The sequence below is a fragment of the Alligator sinensis genome, unplaced genomic scaffold (assembly GCF_000455745.1).
Source record: "Alligator sinensis unplaced genomic scaffold, ASM45574v1 scaffold919_1, whole genome shotgun sequence".
Classification (NCBI taxonomy): domain Eukaryota; kingdom Metazoa; phylum Chordata; order Crocodylia; family Alligatoridae; genus Alligator; species Alligator sinensis.
The window spans coordinates 1,296,525-1,313,745 of NW_005842191.1; the positions used below are offsets into that span (position 1 = coordinate 1,296,525).

Consider the following 17,221-nt stretch of genomic DNA (forward strand, 5'->3'; position numbering starts at 1 on the left):
AGAGTGAAGGCATAAGAAACTGATCTCCTGCAAATCAGACTGCTGCAATGCATTTACCGCCAGAGGCTGTACATAGTCTTACCTCTAGCCTTGGCAAACTGGAAGAGTCTGAACTATCTGAACAAGTACTTAAAGGAGATTTCTATTTTTATATGCACTTTTATCATGCCAGGGAGAATGATCCTATTTTACATGGGCATTGCAGCTTTTTTTTCTATGTAATTCCATTTGGCAAATGCTCTTGTGATCTTTTGCAGGATCATGGTAGAATTAATGTGGACTTTAATGGAGAAGGAAATTCACTCCTATATCTTCCTAGACAGCTCTGATGATTAGGAGTATGAAGGGGAAAAAATAGGAAGTTCTGTTTCTGCATGCACAGCATAGCAAGAAGAAGATTAACTCTTTCTAGTTAGAAGTTAGATTAAGTAGAATAGAGTCTGCATCCAAAAGTATCATAACTTGCTGTTGGTCAGTGTTAACTAGTAGCTGATAGCTTTGCATTGGGAAACAAAAAATGTATGATTTGACCTCTCCAGATGTCAGGACTTAGGATCAGGAAGGAAATCTTTTTTTTGTAAAGTTAACATATTTGCTGCATGCCTTCCTATCTCTGCTCTTCTGAGGGGCAGCAATGAATATACTGGTGATGCTTTTCAGACTGAAGACGTTATATAACTTATCTTTTGGCCTGATCCAGAATGGACCTTTGGATCCCTTTGCAAAGGCCCATCCTCCCTCCAGCTGATAAGCTCAAAATGGTAGTCGGATGAAGTTACTAGTGACCTTGCAGACCCCACAAAGGAGTGAACAAACAGTATATTCACCAGCTAGTACACAGTCTACACTTTAAGACCCTTATTTCAGTAACAGAATCGAATACCATCTTTTCTCACATACACATGCCCTGGAATATAATACACATCTTGTTTTTCAAAGGCAGAATGAAAGAACAAAAGATTTTTCCAGAGCTGTGGTCACATAGAGCAGGTATGTGGCCTAATTTTCAGCTGACTGGCACACCATTTCCTGCTTAGGTAAAGCTGGAACTCTATCTGTTACTGAAGACTGGTCTTCATGGTTGGATCAATGATTCTGAAAACTGCTAAACAATCTCCAGGGCTGTGAAATAGAAGGGGGCAGATCAGGAGCAACTAGCAGATAGCAGAATTGCCCTAAGAAAGGTTAGCCTGATTAGTGGAACATCAAGACCCTTAAAAAGGAGAGAGTCATTAACACTAGGTGTCTGCTTAAATCTACGTAAATTTAGAATGACTAATTTATGCTTACTTTAATAAATATAACCCATTAAGATAGGTGCCTATGCCTTGGCTGCGGGGAGGAGGGATGAGAGGGTGGCCACCATTTTGAGTATAACTGGAGCCAGGCAGAGCAGCTCTTGGCAAGGTGGCTGTCGCCCTTCATGCTGCTGCCCCAGCTGGTGCTCTGCCCCCACTTACCTCCTCTGCCCCTCCCAAAGTGGGCTGCAAGGCCAGGCTGCAGTGGCAGTGAGAGGACCACTGGCTCCCACTGGGGAACCACTATTTTATTTTTATTACATTTTTCATTTTTTTTAAAGTTGGTTTTGCAGACATTTGCATATTTTGTGTGTTCCACAAAATACATGGTATCATGACTTGAGTTAGACCCTTATTTAATACCAGTGGAGTGAAGAGCAATGAACTGTTAAGTCCTCTGGCTGCCTGAATAGTAATGCCACAACTGCTGCACTGTGGAGCAGGAATTAAAGCAGGGTGCTTTTATCCTGGGCAGAAAATCTGCTTCCCCACTGAAGACATGCACCCCAGTTCTGGGAGGGAGTTGAGGGGAAGGTGCATGTCGTATGTGAGAAAATACAGTACTCCAAAAGTGGGAAAGTCCAGATATGTTCGCCTACAGTTTATATGCAATCTTTGATTATATGACCACATGGTTTCCACAAATCCATTAATTCTCTGAGGGGTAGAGGATGGATATGCAAAAGAGAATTGTATTGGCTGCAAATCTGGTATTTGACTTTGAACATTCTTTTAAAAAGTTCTTGGTTTGTCATAGAACAATAGATCTGCCATTGTCTCTTCTAAGGAAATGTAATTTAGTTTGTAATATGCTTGTTTTGTAAGGTGTTGCAGGTTGCAGAATGGCTGTCTAATGTTGCACCAACAATATCATTGCTGGTATTTGTGACAGGCTCAGTATTATTAGCTAAAATCTGTTTTTCCCCAGTGTTCCATCAATGACAGTGCAGACTTCAAAGCAGTATCTGACGCCATGAAAGTAATAGGCTTCAAACAAGAGGAAATTCAGACTGTGTACAAAATTCTGGCTGTTATCCTTCACTTGGTAAGTTCTTTGCTCATGACTTTTAGTAAGCTGCTCTTGAGCTTGTGGCAGGTTGGCCAGGCATTTTTATTTGTACTTCAAGTCAGGTTCTTTTGCACAGAATCTGTTGGGGGGCGGGGGGTGTTGTTTGACTGAAGAAGCCAACTCCTGTATCTGCCAGTGCTAACCTCAAGTTTCCCTGTGAGACGGGCATGACTGCTTTTGGGGATCTTGAGCTTGACAGACACACCAGAACATTCATGTCAGTTTTGTGGGGAATAACATTAAGCTGGAAGCTAGTTTCTAGCATGTTGTGGTGAGCTGAATAGATATGGGAAGTACTACAAATAATCTGTGCACTCTGTATAGTATCAGTTCCAGAACTTGGGCTCTTAGCAGATCAAACTTGTAGGAAACATGTTATGTTCATCTAATGCAGCTAAATATTGAATCAACTTACTTTTTTAGTCATTGATGTGCTGCTGCTTGCTGAAGTTGAGGGAATGGTTTGAACCTGAAGGTCAGCTAGGCTGTAACTCAGCAGTGGGCAAAATACAGCCTGTCAAGGGATTTTATCCAGCCTGTGGCAGATCCCTTGGCCCTGCCTGGCTCAGGTGTAGGGGGCAGCCCGGGTGTGGCATGTGTAGCTGGTTCCACCACCCCCAGGCATGCAGCTGACCGGGGGTGGCACAGTGGCTGGACTCCACTTCCCGGCAGGCCCAACGATGGCAGAGCCACTCGAGAGTTTTAGTGAGCTGTTGTGGGGGTGGGTGGCTGTTGACGCAGTCTGTAAGAGCTCTCTAAAAGTCCCTAAGTGGTCCTCCAGCCCAAATAATTGCCCACCCCTGCCCTAATTCATCAATGGGTAAAGGCATGATTTGTGTTTAATGAGCTGAAAAGCAAATCATTCACAGGAAGCTAAGGTGACACATTCCTACTTTATTTCTCACTATTGGAAAGGCTTGGGGACCAAATCTTCTCTTTGTTACCTGCTACAGGGAAATTTGAAATTTTCAGTGGATGGTGATACACCTGTGATTGAAAACAGTAAGGTTGTGTCAGTCATTGCAGACCTGTTGTCAACAAAATCTGACATGGTGGAGAAGGCCCTGCTTTTTCGGACTGTAGCTACAGGGCGGGATGTCATTGACAAGCAGCACACTGAGCAAGAAGCTTCATATGGCAGGGATGCTTTTGCGAAGGTTAGTATGTTCCCTTTTGGGGGGTTTGTTTTTACATGCAGCTGCTGTACAAATCACTACATTTTGTGGCTCAAGTTTCAACTTTTTTTTTTTTTTTTTAAAGCATCATTATTTTTTATTTTTTAAAGCTTCACCTTTTGGAAGACATCCTTCTGATCCGAGGTGTGCAGTAGCATTTAAATCTTCCCCATGTTGCTTTGCAAGATGCCCAAATCATTTTAACTGTTTGGTTTGAGATTCTGGAAGTCTTTGCTCTACAAGTCCATATTTAGACACGTCAAACAATGAATGGGATCTAGAGATGCCGCAGAAACAGGATTCAGACTGTTGTACCCAGTGTCATGAATTGAGCTGTGAACATTTTAAAAACATGTTATAAAAATAATAGAATCTGTTTTGAAAATGTGTCTGTAGCTGTTTGATTTTAACAGGATTTTAAACCTATATTTAGTGGTAATCTGAAAAACTTGAATTATAGAGTAATATGTCTCAGAGACCTGTAGATGCAACAAAATTGAAAACATGAGAGATGAGAAATTAAATCCAATATTTGTTTCTTTGCAGGCTATATATGAGCGCCTTTTCTGTTGGATTGTGACGCACATCAATGATATAATTGAAGTGAAGAACTATGACACCACGATACATGGGAAAAACACAGTCATTGGAGTCTTGGATATCTATGGCTTTGAGATATTTGACAACAATAGGTGGGTTTCTTGCTTGAGAGGAAATTTGATGCTTCAGCTTTCTTTCAATATGAAACTAAGCAATTCTCTTCTTTTTGCAGTTTTGAACAGTTCTGCATTAATTACTGCAATGAAAAGCTGCAGCAGCTGTTTATTCAGTTGGTTCTGAAACAGGAACAGGAGGAATACCAGCGAGAGGGGATACCATGGAAGCATGTGAGTGAACTGACAGGAGGCGGGGCTCTGTTTAAAGCCTAAGGAGTTATTTCAGTCCTATCCAACTGGTAGCCCACAGGCTGCATGCAGCCCATGAAGGTTTAATGTGCGGGCCCTGGACTTTCACTCAGCTGATGCTTTCCTCGTTGCTCCAGCTGCAATAGCAGCCAGTCTCTAGGCGAGTCTGGGGTCATGCTGAGACCAGCCAGGGATCATGGCTGTGAGTGGGAGTGCGGGGGGATCATGCCCATGGGGTGCAGCTTTAAGCAAGGATTTCACCTATGCAGTGCAATGATAGTGGTGGGAGGGGGAACATCCAGTATAACGGGTAGGGGGTGGGAGTAGGAGGGGAAAAGGCTGTGGGCAGGTGGCTCCTGGGGCTTTATTATTTGAATAGCCCTGAGCTATTGTAAGGCCCAGTCCTGAAGTTTTTCCCCACATCAGCTCCTCTCATCACTTGGACCTTTTTTTTTCCCAAGAGTGGGTCCCTTACCTACAAATGAGACTCAGGAAGAGGTTAAATGAAAATCTATAAAACCATTTTTCTATGCCCCTGGCTTTTGAATCTTGAATAGCTTCTAAAATATTATTTTGGCATCTTGGTACCCCCAGTCATAGGCTGGACAATAGTACTTTGTCTGATTACATCAATAGAAAGCTGTTTTAAAAGTTATGATTTGTTTAACTGACATTAAAAGGGATTTATAGAGTGAGATTTTGATTAGATGATGGCAGTTCAGAACTGTATGGCAGTAACAATCTTGATCCTGTATAAGTTTAAAAAAAATTGGTGGCAAAATGCATTGATTTGTTTCGCAAAAAAATCAGACCACGATAATATACAATAGGATTTTAGGAAAGTAGGGCTGCAAGGGACTTTGTGAGGACATCTAGTCCAGTGTCCTGCTCAAGGTAGAATCATCTGTGACTGAACTGTCCCAGCCAGGTGTCAAACCTGCTCTTGAAAACTTCCAAAGATAGAGATTCCAAAATTTCTTTAGGTAGCCTGTTCCAATGCTTGACCACACTCCTAACCTCCAACCTAAATTTCTCCTTCTTGAAGCTTGGGCCCACTGCTCCTAGTCCTGCCCCTACAGTCATGGATAAAAGCCCATTTCCATCCTCTGTGGAATTGCCCTTCAGTTATTTGAAGACTATTATCAAATTTCCCCTCAGTCTCCACTTCTCCAGACTAAATAACCCTAGTTCTTTCAGCCTTTCTGCATAGGTCTTGCCTCCCAGGACTTTTGAACCAATTATAAAAATTTAATAGGGGGGAACTCCTTAGAGAAATGCTACAGGAAGAATATTATACCTATTGCCCATATTTCTTGGGTAGCTAGAAAGCATTTTCCCTTTGTTCTTGTGTCTTACAATGTGACTGAGACCTGCAAGTGTCCAGAAAAACTGCACGGTAAATTCTGTATGGAGTTCACACTTTTTATCACAAGATCAGTGTTATACCAGTAAGGGAAATTGTCTCAAAATGGCTTTTTGGTGGACTCCCTGGGTAAGTTGCAGACTATACTAGTTTTGTATAGAGCAAGTACTGCAATAATCAGAAATCCATGAAAGATGGAGTGCTGCAGATCTTTCTATTATGTTGATCCACTAATTTTACAATAATAAAACTATTTTGAGCTGCATAGAGAAGAAAAACCAATTACAGAAGTGTATGTGGGATTGCCAAGGGGATTATTTTGATTCTGCCTGGTCCATTAGCCATCAAATTAGCCTGTTCCACTAGTTGTAGTGACTGGATAAATTTGAGCAGTTGAAATAAATGTCTACAGAACTGCTGTATCCTGACAAGAAAATCATTTACTGGACCAACATTTCTTTGTCTCCCCACTGGAATGAATGAGACTTCTGCTGATAGAGCCAAGCAGAGTTAAACCCTCTTTTCAGTTTTGATAATTAGACTTTTGCTTGCTTGAACATAGTCTAAATTCTAGTAGTTGGTATTCTATTTTTGGATTATCTCGACTCTCTTGAAGGATGAAGCTTATGTTACAAGTTGGAAACAAATATTAAAAATATGCTGCTCAGAATAAGAATTATTAATGTGTGTTCTTGCAATCTAGGATGTTTTCAGACAATAGGCTCTCTGTAGAGCACTTTTAGGTTCTGATTCTTAATTATGACTTGTAAAACATCACTGGTCCACAATTGCATATTTTGTCAATCTAGCAATGGTATACTGTGGCAGAAGATGAAAGATAGGGTCTCATGAAATAAATTTTTTTCACTTTGCAGATTTGCTTTGAGAGAGTGGTGGGTACTGAGCTCCTGTATAATGGGTCCAGTAGCTTAAGTTTAGAAAATTGGTATGATGTAATCTTATTTGCATAATTCTGTCTGGTTACTGATCTGTGCATAATACCTGCGCACCTCTACTTCTTTCTCACTCTAGCCAAAACCTATATTTATACTCTGGTGTTCTGCAGATTGATTACTTTAACAACCAAATCATTGTGGACCTGGTGGAGCAGCAGCACAAGGGGATCATTGCCATTCTGGATGATGCCTGCATGAATGTTGGAAAAGTTACGGATGAGATGTTCCTTGAGGCTCTTAATAAGAAACTAGGGAAACATGCTCATTTCTCCAGCAGAAAGGTAACTTGGTGGTACATGCAATCGGAAGCTTATGCCACCTCCCCTCACTTGCTGAACATGGCTTGTTATTTTGACTTAAAGGGAATGGGCTTGAGCAGTGACATGAATGAGCAGTGACATGAACTGGAGGCATTCTGTCATTGTGCTACAAAAACAGAGTTCTCTACTCTAGATTGAGGGCCATCTCATGCATTACACTTAGGACATGTTAATGGCACTTAATGTGAGCGTCTGCACATTCCAGCAGTAAAATGTGCTAAGTGTGCTCATACTGTAGCAAAGTTACAACTGTGGGAGGAATATCTTCACATCATATTAAGTAATGTGTGTAGCTATCATCAAACTGCTCCATGGAAATAATACGAGTTCAAGGTTCTGGCGTGGTATGGGGGCTAGGATCAACAAGCATCTGATTTATCAGTCCTAGCCCCCACACCATACTGCATGCAGTTCAAGATGGCCAGTGGCAGAGACCTGACTCACTCCATGGATTCAGTGACAGGTTGCTGAAACCTCTCCTGGGCTGGGCTCCCTGTGCTGCCTCCTGCCCATTGCTAACAGCAAAGATCTGACTTTGCCCAGCATGCCAGAGGGAGGTGTTTTCCATCTGGGCAGTGTTGGGCATTTGGCGGGGAGGGCATGGGGTTGCATATTCTCATTGGTAGATATGTGCTGAGGGTTAGTTTTGGGGTGAGGGGGAGAGCTCCAGCCTTGTCTAGAGTGGCTTGAGATTGTAGTAAGCATTACTGTATGACTGAACATGTTCCAAGCATGGTAATGCTTAATACTATCTCAGATCAAAACATGTGCCTGTGTCCTGTGACAAGGCCCTTAGTTAATAATGTTATAAAGCTTTGGGTCCAGTAGAGGGAGCTAAAGTATGCTCAATGCCCCAATAATTATTTTAAGGGAAAAGCAGCAGGATCTTAGATCTTGACATATCATGATGTCATTTATAACCAATAGATACCCAGTTTCAGTTCATGTGACTTACCTTCTCAAGCAGTTCTAATACACAGTGGCACTGAAAATGGCCCACACTCTTGCCTTACACAGCTGTATGATTTTTTTTCTCCCTAGCTACAAAATATGCTCATTTAAAATTATAATCTTGTAGGCCCTTTGATTTTTGTCACTTGCTACTATCTAAAAAATGTGGGTGCTGGCCTTATTTGTTTTTGTGAACCACTCAGACTGCATAATGCGATAGTATTTAATCCATGCATCTTTACTGAGACACATTTGTTTGAAATCTGTTGGTTAAAATATTGTTTTTTTTCTACTGTATAGAGCAGGAATAGATTATTAGCATTCTTGTATCAAAAATATGCTATAGACTACCTCCAGAGACTTTGAATTAAAACAACAGAGTTAGATCTGGCTTGTCTGAATGAAATGTGAAGGGGTAAACAATCTTCTTCCAAATTGTAGCATTTTCTTAAATGCATTTAACTTGGAGTATAACCTTTCACCCAGTCTGCCATGGGGATTTTTGGTAAACAGTGTTTTCACTTTTACAGGATTATTCTGCAGTTAAGGTCAGGGTTCATGTTATGAATACATCATGTTAGATTAAACAACTGGTGAGCTTCCTCAATGTGCCATTATTTCTACCACGCATAGTTGGGGCCCACGATTTTGGAAGACATTCTTTCCTTTGCTAGTGCTAATATTTGTGAATGAGTACAATCCTAAGGCTGTGACAAAATCATCAGCAAAGCTAACCGCACATCAGCTAAGCACAGATGCATGACAAATAGAACCAAGGAGGTGATACTTCCCCTCTATGCAGCATTGGTCAGACCACAGTTGGAGTACTGCGTCCAGTTTTGGGCACTGTACTTTAAGAAGGATGTGGATAGCTTTGAGAGGGTCCAGAGGAGGGCCACTCGTATGGTTAAGGGTTTACAGGCCAACAGGTCTCTCTGTGAGGAGAGACTAAGGGACCTGGACCTCTTCAGCCTCTGCAAGAAAAGGCTGGGAGGTGATCCTGTGACTGCCTATAAATTCATCAGGGGCGTGCAGCAAGGTATCAAAGATGCTCTGTTCACCAGGGTGCCTCTTGGGGTAACAAGGAACAATGGTCACAAACTGACAGAGCAAATTTAGGCTAGACATCAGAAATAACTTCTTTATGGTGAGGGTGGCCAAAATTTGGAACGGGCCTCCAAGGGAGGTGGTGCTTTCCCCTACCTTGGGGGTCTTTAAGAGAAGGCTGGATAGGCATCTGGCTGGGGTCATCCAACTCCAACACTCTTTCCTGCCCAGGTCGGACTTGATGATCTGTTAAGGTTCCTTCCGACTCTGATATCTATGAAACATTATCTTTAAAATTGGTATAGTCTGGGCAACAACTTTCCAGTGCTATCCTGCCAGTCAACTTTAAACTCTGAGGTAGAGTTCAGTTTCCATTTAAACTTTAATTTCAGAGATGAGACCAATTTGCAAGTGCTAACCAATAAAGGAGATAGCTGTTCCTGCTCTGCATCCTTCACTATGCTGGTGTCCAGGAAATGAGTTTGCCAAACAACCAGGGAGGTTATAAAAGGGGTTATGAGGGAGATTATAAAAGGAAAAGACAATTGATTGAACTCGGAGGTGTAGTGAATTCATTTAATGCCAGAGGCAGGGGTGGAAGTGGGGAGATTGGGAAACATTACCTGCCTGGCACTCTACATGGGGAATGCTGCTGCTGCAGCCAATGTAACCTTTCCTATACAGAAAGCCAGGGCAGGAGAGGGAGGTGTGGGGAGACCAGCTGTGAGAATGTAGCCCTCTGGGAGATACAGTTTCACTTGTCCCCCACCCCTCAGGTTCATTGCTGGGAGTGGGGCCACTCCTGTAGTAAGGCAGCACAGGGCTACCCTTGCCATGGTAAAGACACCCAGAGGGGAAGATTCTGGCATCCTTTCATAGTTAGCACCCAGGCCTGGTGCCATACTCACTGTACTGTAGTTATGCTGCTGATTAACCTGCTGTTTTTAGGAGTTGTCTTTTCATTGCATAGGAAACATTCAGAAATCTGGCCAGTTATGGTATTCTTCAGTAAAGGGTGGCATTATTAGGAAACTATTAGCATAGACTGAAGGAATACCACTATTAAAAATGAACTTTCTAGGGGGAGGGATGCATCCGCCTTGCATGTAGGTAGGTACACTAACTCTAGTGGGGAGGAACAATTTCAGCTAGCCTAAAAGGATATTACTTTGGATATCTTGACCCCCAAAACATCAGTGGCTTGCTCAGATTCTTTCTGCCATGTGAGTATCTAACACCCTTGTAAGTATCACGTTTCTAACTAAAACCTAAAGTAACTCGATGCCTTCTCTTTCTGGTAGTTACCACCCCCATAAAAGTAAGACTTTCAGTCTTTTTTAGGGTTAAGTTAAAGTATTGATCTGGTGCACAGTTGGCTTGTGAACTCATGTTAGTTTGTTGGGTACCTTTATGTCTTAACTTAAAATACTGTGTAAATTAAAGATATTGGGAGGGAGATATTTCCAAAGAGTTAAAATATATGTGTTAATATGTTATGGGAATAGCTTCTATCTTCCAGCTGAATAGTTAATGCTTCACTGCTTTCCTGTGCAGTATGTTGCACTCTGCATCAGTGTAGATAAGCTCTAAGGGGTTGCTATGCCCTAAATAATAGTGTCCTAGTTTGTGTACTGTATTCCTGATCATCTGCTCCTTGCTCGGTTGTCTTGGTTATTGTGGTGAAACCCAGACATACCATGAAAAAGACTGGCAAAGGTTTTTACTGTCTTAATAAATATTGAGATGGCAAAATTATATTCCTAAAGCAAGAAAGCCACTTAAAAAACCTATCTGTTTCTCTGAATCATCTAATAACATGGTTCTGTACATTTATTAACTATTCTTCACAACACCCCTTTGATATAAATAGCAGATTATTCTCAACAAGGAAAGGCTTTAGATTCTAATATTTGTAACTGATCTTGGTCAAGTGCACAGATGATGTACCTTAAACAAATTCCTAAGGCTTTCAGTATTGGGGAAACTGTCACAGGTGAAGTGATTTATCCATGATCAGTGCAAGTTGGTAGAGTTGGTATTAAACCTGCCACAATATTTTCTGTCCCACCCCGCCCCCCATCTACATTTTTATTAATTGCAGATGCACCTTTGTGTTTAGAACTAAGCAGATGTTGTATGCTTTGATGTAAATGTTCTAAATTTTACATGTACTATCTGATCTAAGGCGATTAAAACATGGTACTAGTACATTCAGATAACTTGAGCTAGGAATCCTTAAATGTTGCAATTCTTAGCATGAATATTCATAACACATGATAATGCTTAGAGTTAACCAGCTGAGCAGCTTGTGGTGCTGCCATGGTCCTACCAGTCTAGGGCAGGGAAATTCAGAGGTGAAATATATTTTGTTACCTAGGAGAAATGGGTGCTGCTTAACATCTGTCAGACCATGAAGTTTCAGTAGCACTTGTCTGAGAGGTAGCAGTTTGCTTTTGAACGTGATGGGTACTTTGAAGACAAGATATCAAGCAAAATGTAGGCTATGAATTGAGAGAGCCTTAGAAAGAAATACTGCTCTGCTCTGTAAGCCTGTAGTTAGTTAGACATTTCTCAGGCTTTTTTTTTTTTTTTTTTTTTTGGCCAGATCTCACTGCCTAAATATTTCTGCTGGCAGATACTTCTAGACTTGCTGGGTCCAAAAAAGCTAACACAATGCTTTTGAAATAGAAAGAAAAGACATAAGTCCAAATAAAGGTTTGAGATGCATCTGACTGGGTTCCTCTCAAAGCTTTTCCAAAAAGAGCCTATTGGCAAATGAAACCACTCTGCCATATTAAGGCATGATTCTGTTGCAGTTCTCTTGTCCTGAGTGGAGTATGGCTACTGAAGGTCCAGCCCTACCTATGTGTTAGAAATGAGCGCTTGTCAGTTCCTATGCTAATTTCACATTTTATAGGAAAGCCCCTAATGTAGTTGCATTATTTCTTTTAGATCCTAGTGACTCCTGTTTTGGCTTTTTGGATCCATCTTATAGCATGGGAATTTAACATACCATGTTTTCTTGCATATAGCACATCTTTCCTCCCCAAAATTGGGAATGCTTATCTTTAGTAGTTAGCTGATTTTTCTGCCTGGGATAGAGCTACCCTGTGTTGATTCCTTCTCCACAGTGTAGCAGCTGTGGTACTACTATTCAAGCAGCTGAGGGAGTCTGCTGAATTAACGGCTCATTGTTCTTTACTCTGTGAGTGTTAATGACAGTCTCTCCTTTTTAATGATCTTGGTTTCATTAATCAAGCTAATGTTTCTTAAGGCAATTTTGCTGTCTACTAGCTACTTCTGGTCTCTCCTCTTATTCTGCAGCTTAAGTGGGAAAGTGTGGGTGAGTCAGTTGAATATTAGGCTCAGTCCCTTCTCTGTGCAACCATAACTTTGGAAAAATCAGGTTTTTTTTCATTCTACCTTTCAAAACCAAGATGTGCATTATATTCCAGGGTGTGTTGTACAGAAGAAAATATGGTAATATAGAACATTCCTAAATGTGGCAACAGGAAAATGGTTCTAGTTCTGTCCACACTGTGGGGGTAAATCACTGACCTGTGAAAGCTCTAGCTTACTTTGTATGTTGTGGTAGGACAGAATGACTGATGCTTCTTAAATAAGTTCGTCATCCAACATTAATGATACCACACTAGGTGCCTGTGAAGAAGGTTATAATGCCCTGGAAGAATAAAAAGTGGGAACAGCGAGAACTCCAAAGCACATCAGTTCTGTATCTATGCAAATATGCTTTTTAATAAAAGTAGTTTGGAGATGTTAGGACTTAATCTAAAAAATCTGTTTTTTGAATCTTGGTTTATTTTTATATACATGTATTATTTATACCTTATTTACTTTATTCAGATTTTTTTGAAGATAGTGTTGCAAAGGAGTGGGATTTTTGCACTAGAATATGTCTCTGTAGGCAGAGCTATAAATGCATGCAATTTTACAGTTTTAGTTTCTTTGCAATATATGGGGGGGAGGGGAGGAGGAAAAAACAGAGAGCTTTTCTGTCCTGAAGTTTGTGGAATTTCAATTATTACATTTTAATGCCTTCATTTTAACAATGTGCAAAATTATTTTAGCTTTGTGCGACAGACAAAATCCTGGAGTTCGATAGAGACTTTCGGATTAAGCACTACGCTGGAGATGTTATGTGAGTTTCTGGAATAAAGTTGCACCTTCTATTTTCTTACTTGGCTTTTTAAGCTATAATATTCAGGTTGTTGTGTACCTTAGAATATGGTCCCTTTCCTGGGATTTAAATTCCCACTGAGCTGCTGGGAGGTGCCTGTGTCATGTTGGGATTCACAGGGCGTGGGGATACTCCTCTCAATTATTGTGGTGGTGGTGTTAATACCCCCACTTTTTTTTATATAACATTGTTCCTCTAGGATGTGGGAGACTAGGTTTTGAACTCAAATTTCTTGCCTCCCAAGTGTGACCTTAGCCCCTGACTATAGGCTGTTCTGGAGTGGAGCAACTCTCTACCATTCCTGTTGATGCTGGGTCACTCTGAAGCAAAACCTTGAGATTCATTGGGCTAGGGAAGAGTAGGACTGTCGAGCCCATCAGTTAGAGCACTCAACTGAGTTATGGCCTCATCTGCCAGAACTGCTTTTGAATTTAATATGCCAGAAACAATAATTGGATAAATCAAGGGTGCTCAACCTCTAGCCCATGGGCCAAATGCAGCCTTGGCATCCAGCCGACAGGGCTTCCTCCTGGGTCGGGAAACTTGGTGGCAGGGAAGCCGTGGCCATTTAATATAGCATCCCTCCCTGTCCTGCCCTGCCAAATTCCCAAACTCCAAGGTGCATATTGCTCATCAGAACCAGGCTGCATCCCCTTCTCCCTGTGTGACCTGGGCTACAGAGTCTCTGCCCCTCTTGCCCTCCCCACACATCTGGATCAGGGCTGAGCCATGGGGCACCATCCATCTGGCCTGCGCAAGGAAAAGGTTGAGCACCACTGGGATAAATCCACTTGATAATCCTGAATTCTTTCCTGCACAGTGACCCAGCTTCCACAGGAATGGTGAATCATGCCTCCACTCAAAAACAGCTTATAGCTAGTTGGTTAGGACACTCTTGGGAGGTGAGATAAGGGTTTTGGACTTCTTCAGACTGAGGGAGATAAAACATATCTCCCTCATTCTTGGTGAGCGCTTTAATCATGGAGCTCTGGTATAAAAGGGGGAGAAATCCCCCTTTCTTTCTCCGGTCGTGTTTTTGAATGTAAGTTTCTGTGGCTGCTGTGTTTTCTGCAGAGCTCAATCCTGTGGATACTAGGTCCATCAGATAGGGGTCCTTAAGGGACTTGGGGAGAGAAATTCTTAGTTTGCAGTTCCTGATTGGGCTTAGATATGAGTGCCAAATTATTCAGTTCTGGGCATGTGCAAAAACAGAACTTGTAGAGCCTTGGAAACTGTACTCAAGAAAACTTTGATGCATAAGGTGTTTTGAGGTGCACTTTTAGATTTGGACCCCATCCAACTGTTTCTCATCTGTAGACTTCAGAGTTCATTCTTGGGTTAGGTAAGTGTTACTCCATTTCACAGGGAGAAAATAGGTACAGAACTTAAGTGATTTGCCTAGTTTTTGCACAGCTAATTAGTGATAGATATGATGGTATAGATTCTTTCTTGTTGCCTAGTCCCATCTCTTTTAAATCTGGTGGTGGTGCACAGATGTTCTGCTCATAGTTGGCTTTGCTCTTGTTTGACTGCTGTGCAACTTACTTTTTTTCTTTTGCTAGTTACTCAGTCACTGGATTTATTGACAAAAACAAGGACACTTTATTCCAAGACTTCAAACGCCTAATGTATAACAGGTAAGGATATTTTAATCAGACAGGCTGTTTTGTAGACTGTGCTGTAACAAGATACTGTTATAATCCAGTTAATAGTTTTGTTGGCTAGAAGGAATTATTATGGTTCTCTCATCTGAGCTTGTGCATAACACAAACCAGAGAATTTCAGAGAAAAACTTCTGTATTAAGCCCATAATTTTCTGGTTGAGTTTAGAGCAAAACTCTTTTTTTAAATGATTTTTTCAATATTTGTTTTAAGCATTTCAAGTGGTGAAAAGATCTCACTTCTCCAGAAGTAAGTTGTTTCAGTGGAAGAATTTGCACCTTATTTCTAATTTTGAATTTATCTATCTTCACTTTCTAGCCATTGAATCTTGCATCTTTTGATGCCATTGAATCTTGCTATTTAAAGTCTTTTTGATAGGAAATCTTTTGCTATGGAGGTACTTAGAAACTACAATCAAGTCGCATCCTGATCTTCTCCTAGATGAACTAATAATGAGTTTATCTTTTTGTAGGACAGGCTTCTTAGACACTAAATCATTCTTGTAGATTTTTTTTTCTTGAAATCGATCTAGTTTATGAATATCCTTTTTTTTTCTTCTGTTGTGTAGACAACTAAACAGGTCAAACTCCTCTTTTCAGTAATAGTCTCACTAATAGTGTATATGAAGGTAATAACATCTTACATCTGTGTTCCCTACATAGGCAGCCAAGGATTGTGTTAGCCTATCTTAGCCAGTGCATTGCACTAGGTCATAGGTGATGCATCAGGGAGGCATGGGTAGCACGTCCGTCCTCCCCCAGATTTCTGCACTGACAGTGAGGTGTGGGGTACAGGGCTGCAACCTGGCCAGCGATAGGCCCCAGCAGCAGTGTGGGGTGGTGGCAGTAGTGTGATTTCTGAGCCAACAGTGGAGCATGGGGCTGCAGCTCAGCCAGACCCAATGCCTAGTGGTGGCAGCAGAGCAGTGGTGCAGAGTTGTGCCAGCGCTGTCAGTACTTGCTCGTTGCCTATGCATTAGGAGCTCCCATTCAGTTGTTCATCTATCATGACCCAAAATCCATTTCAGAGTAGCTGTTCTCCAGGTTATGGCCCTACTTTGTGACACGTATGGTCTGTTGTTTTTGATATTCTTTCATTTGACTCTGTTTAAAAATGCACTTTTGACCCCCACTTGCCATGGGATTAATACCTTTGTATAGCTGACCTGTCCCTTACCCCACTCTTTGGAATACGAACAAGTTTAACAGTAGTAATTTTCTTTTCTTTTGGCTTATGATAAAGACATTTAATAGCATTGGACCAAGAGCAGAAGCACAAGGAACACTGCTAGAATCATACCTGTTGGTTGAAGGATTCTCAATTTTTTTATAACTTTTTTTTCTGGAAACTGCCAGTTAGCAGTTTCCATTCATTTAATATGCGCTCCACTTCTTTCTCTAGAGAGTCATCATTTTAATTATGCTATTTCAACAGTATTGTATGGCAAGTTAACTTTGCCAACAAAGCTTGAAATCCTACCAAACCTGATACCATCTTGTTTTACAAAACCACTTTTCCATAAAAACATGGTAATGTAATTAATTTTTCTCTAATATTTTATGCTTGTATCCTGTATTTCTGCGCCTTTGCCCAGGATCTGTGTGTGGCTACTTTCCCTATAGGTACTCTGATCATTCTGTTTTTCTCTTTTAAATACTGGTACAACATTAGCTTTTTTCCTAGGCCTTTGCAACTTCTCCAGTGGTCTAAGGTTTAAATATCTACATCAGTAGCTTAAAACTCAACTGGAACCATGCAGCTAAGAAATTGGTAGATATCAAGGTTTAATTGCAGTAGTTTAACTGCCTTCTTATTAACTTGTTATTACTATAATATCTGGTTTCTTTCCATATACAGACAAGAACTATATTTGGAACATTTCTAACATATGAGTTGCATGAGTTCCCCCACGGTGTGTTAGAAATGTGTCAAAACTGATATAACTATACCTAAATGAGCATTTCTAATTTTTTTGTCCAGATTTGTAGTATCAATATGGTAGCAACTAAAGATTTTTTTCCTCTCTCCTTTTGACATCTTGGCTTTTCCCCTTTATGATGCTTTGAGTTTGTGTATGCTTATTCTTATTTTCTCCTTGACACACTCTCCTTTTTATTGAATGGCCACATGACTTGCTAGTCTGTCACTGAAACTATCACTTCTCCGACTACTGAGATAGAAGCTGTCCAAACTACACAGCCCCTTCTCAAGGGCCCATTGTTCCATACACTCTGACCTTCCATTTACCTTGTCAAGCAGTTAACCTTCATTATCTTG

At 41.0% G+C, this 17,221-nt stretch overlaps 1 protein-coding gene across 1 annotated transcript in view; it reads left to right on the plus strand.

The window, feature by feature from the left end:
* MYO1D (myosin ID) overlaps positions 1–17,221 on the plus strand; it is a 263,721-nt gene that overhangs the window by 68,255 nt on the left and 178,245 nt on the right. The window contains exons 7-13 of the mRNA XM_025207321.1: positions 2,227–2,343; positions 3,321–3,524; positions 4,089–4,234; positions 4,315–4,429; positions 6,877–7,047; positions 13,173–13,243; positions 14,845–14,919. Coding sequence (XP_025063106.1) covers positions 2,227–2,343; positions 3,321–3,524; positions 4,089–4,234; positions 4,315–4,429; positions 6,877–7,047; positions 13,173–13,243; positions 14,845–14,919 — 899 coding nt within the window. The remainder of the gene's footprint in view (positions 1–2,226; positions 2,344–3,320; positions 3,525–4,088; positions 4,235–4,314; positions 4,430–6,876; positions 7,048–13,172; positions 13,244–14,844; positions 14,920–17,221) is intronic.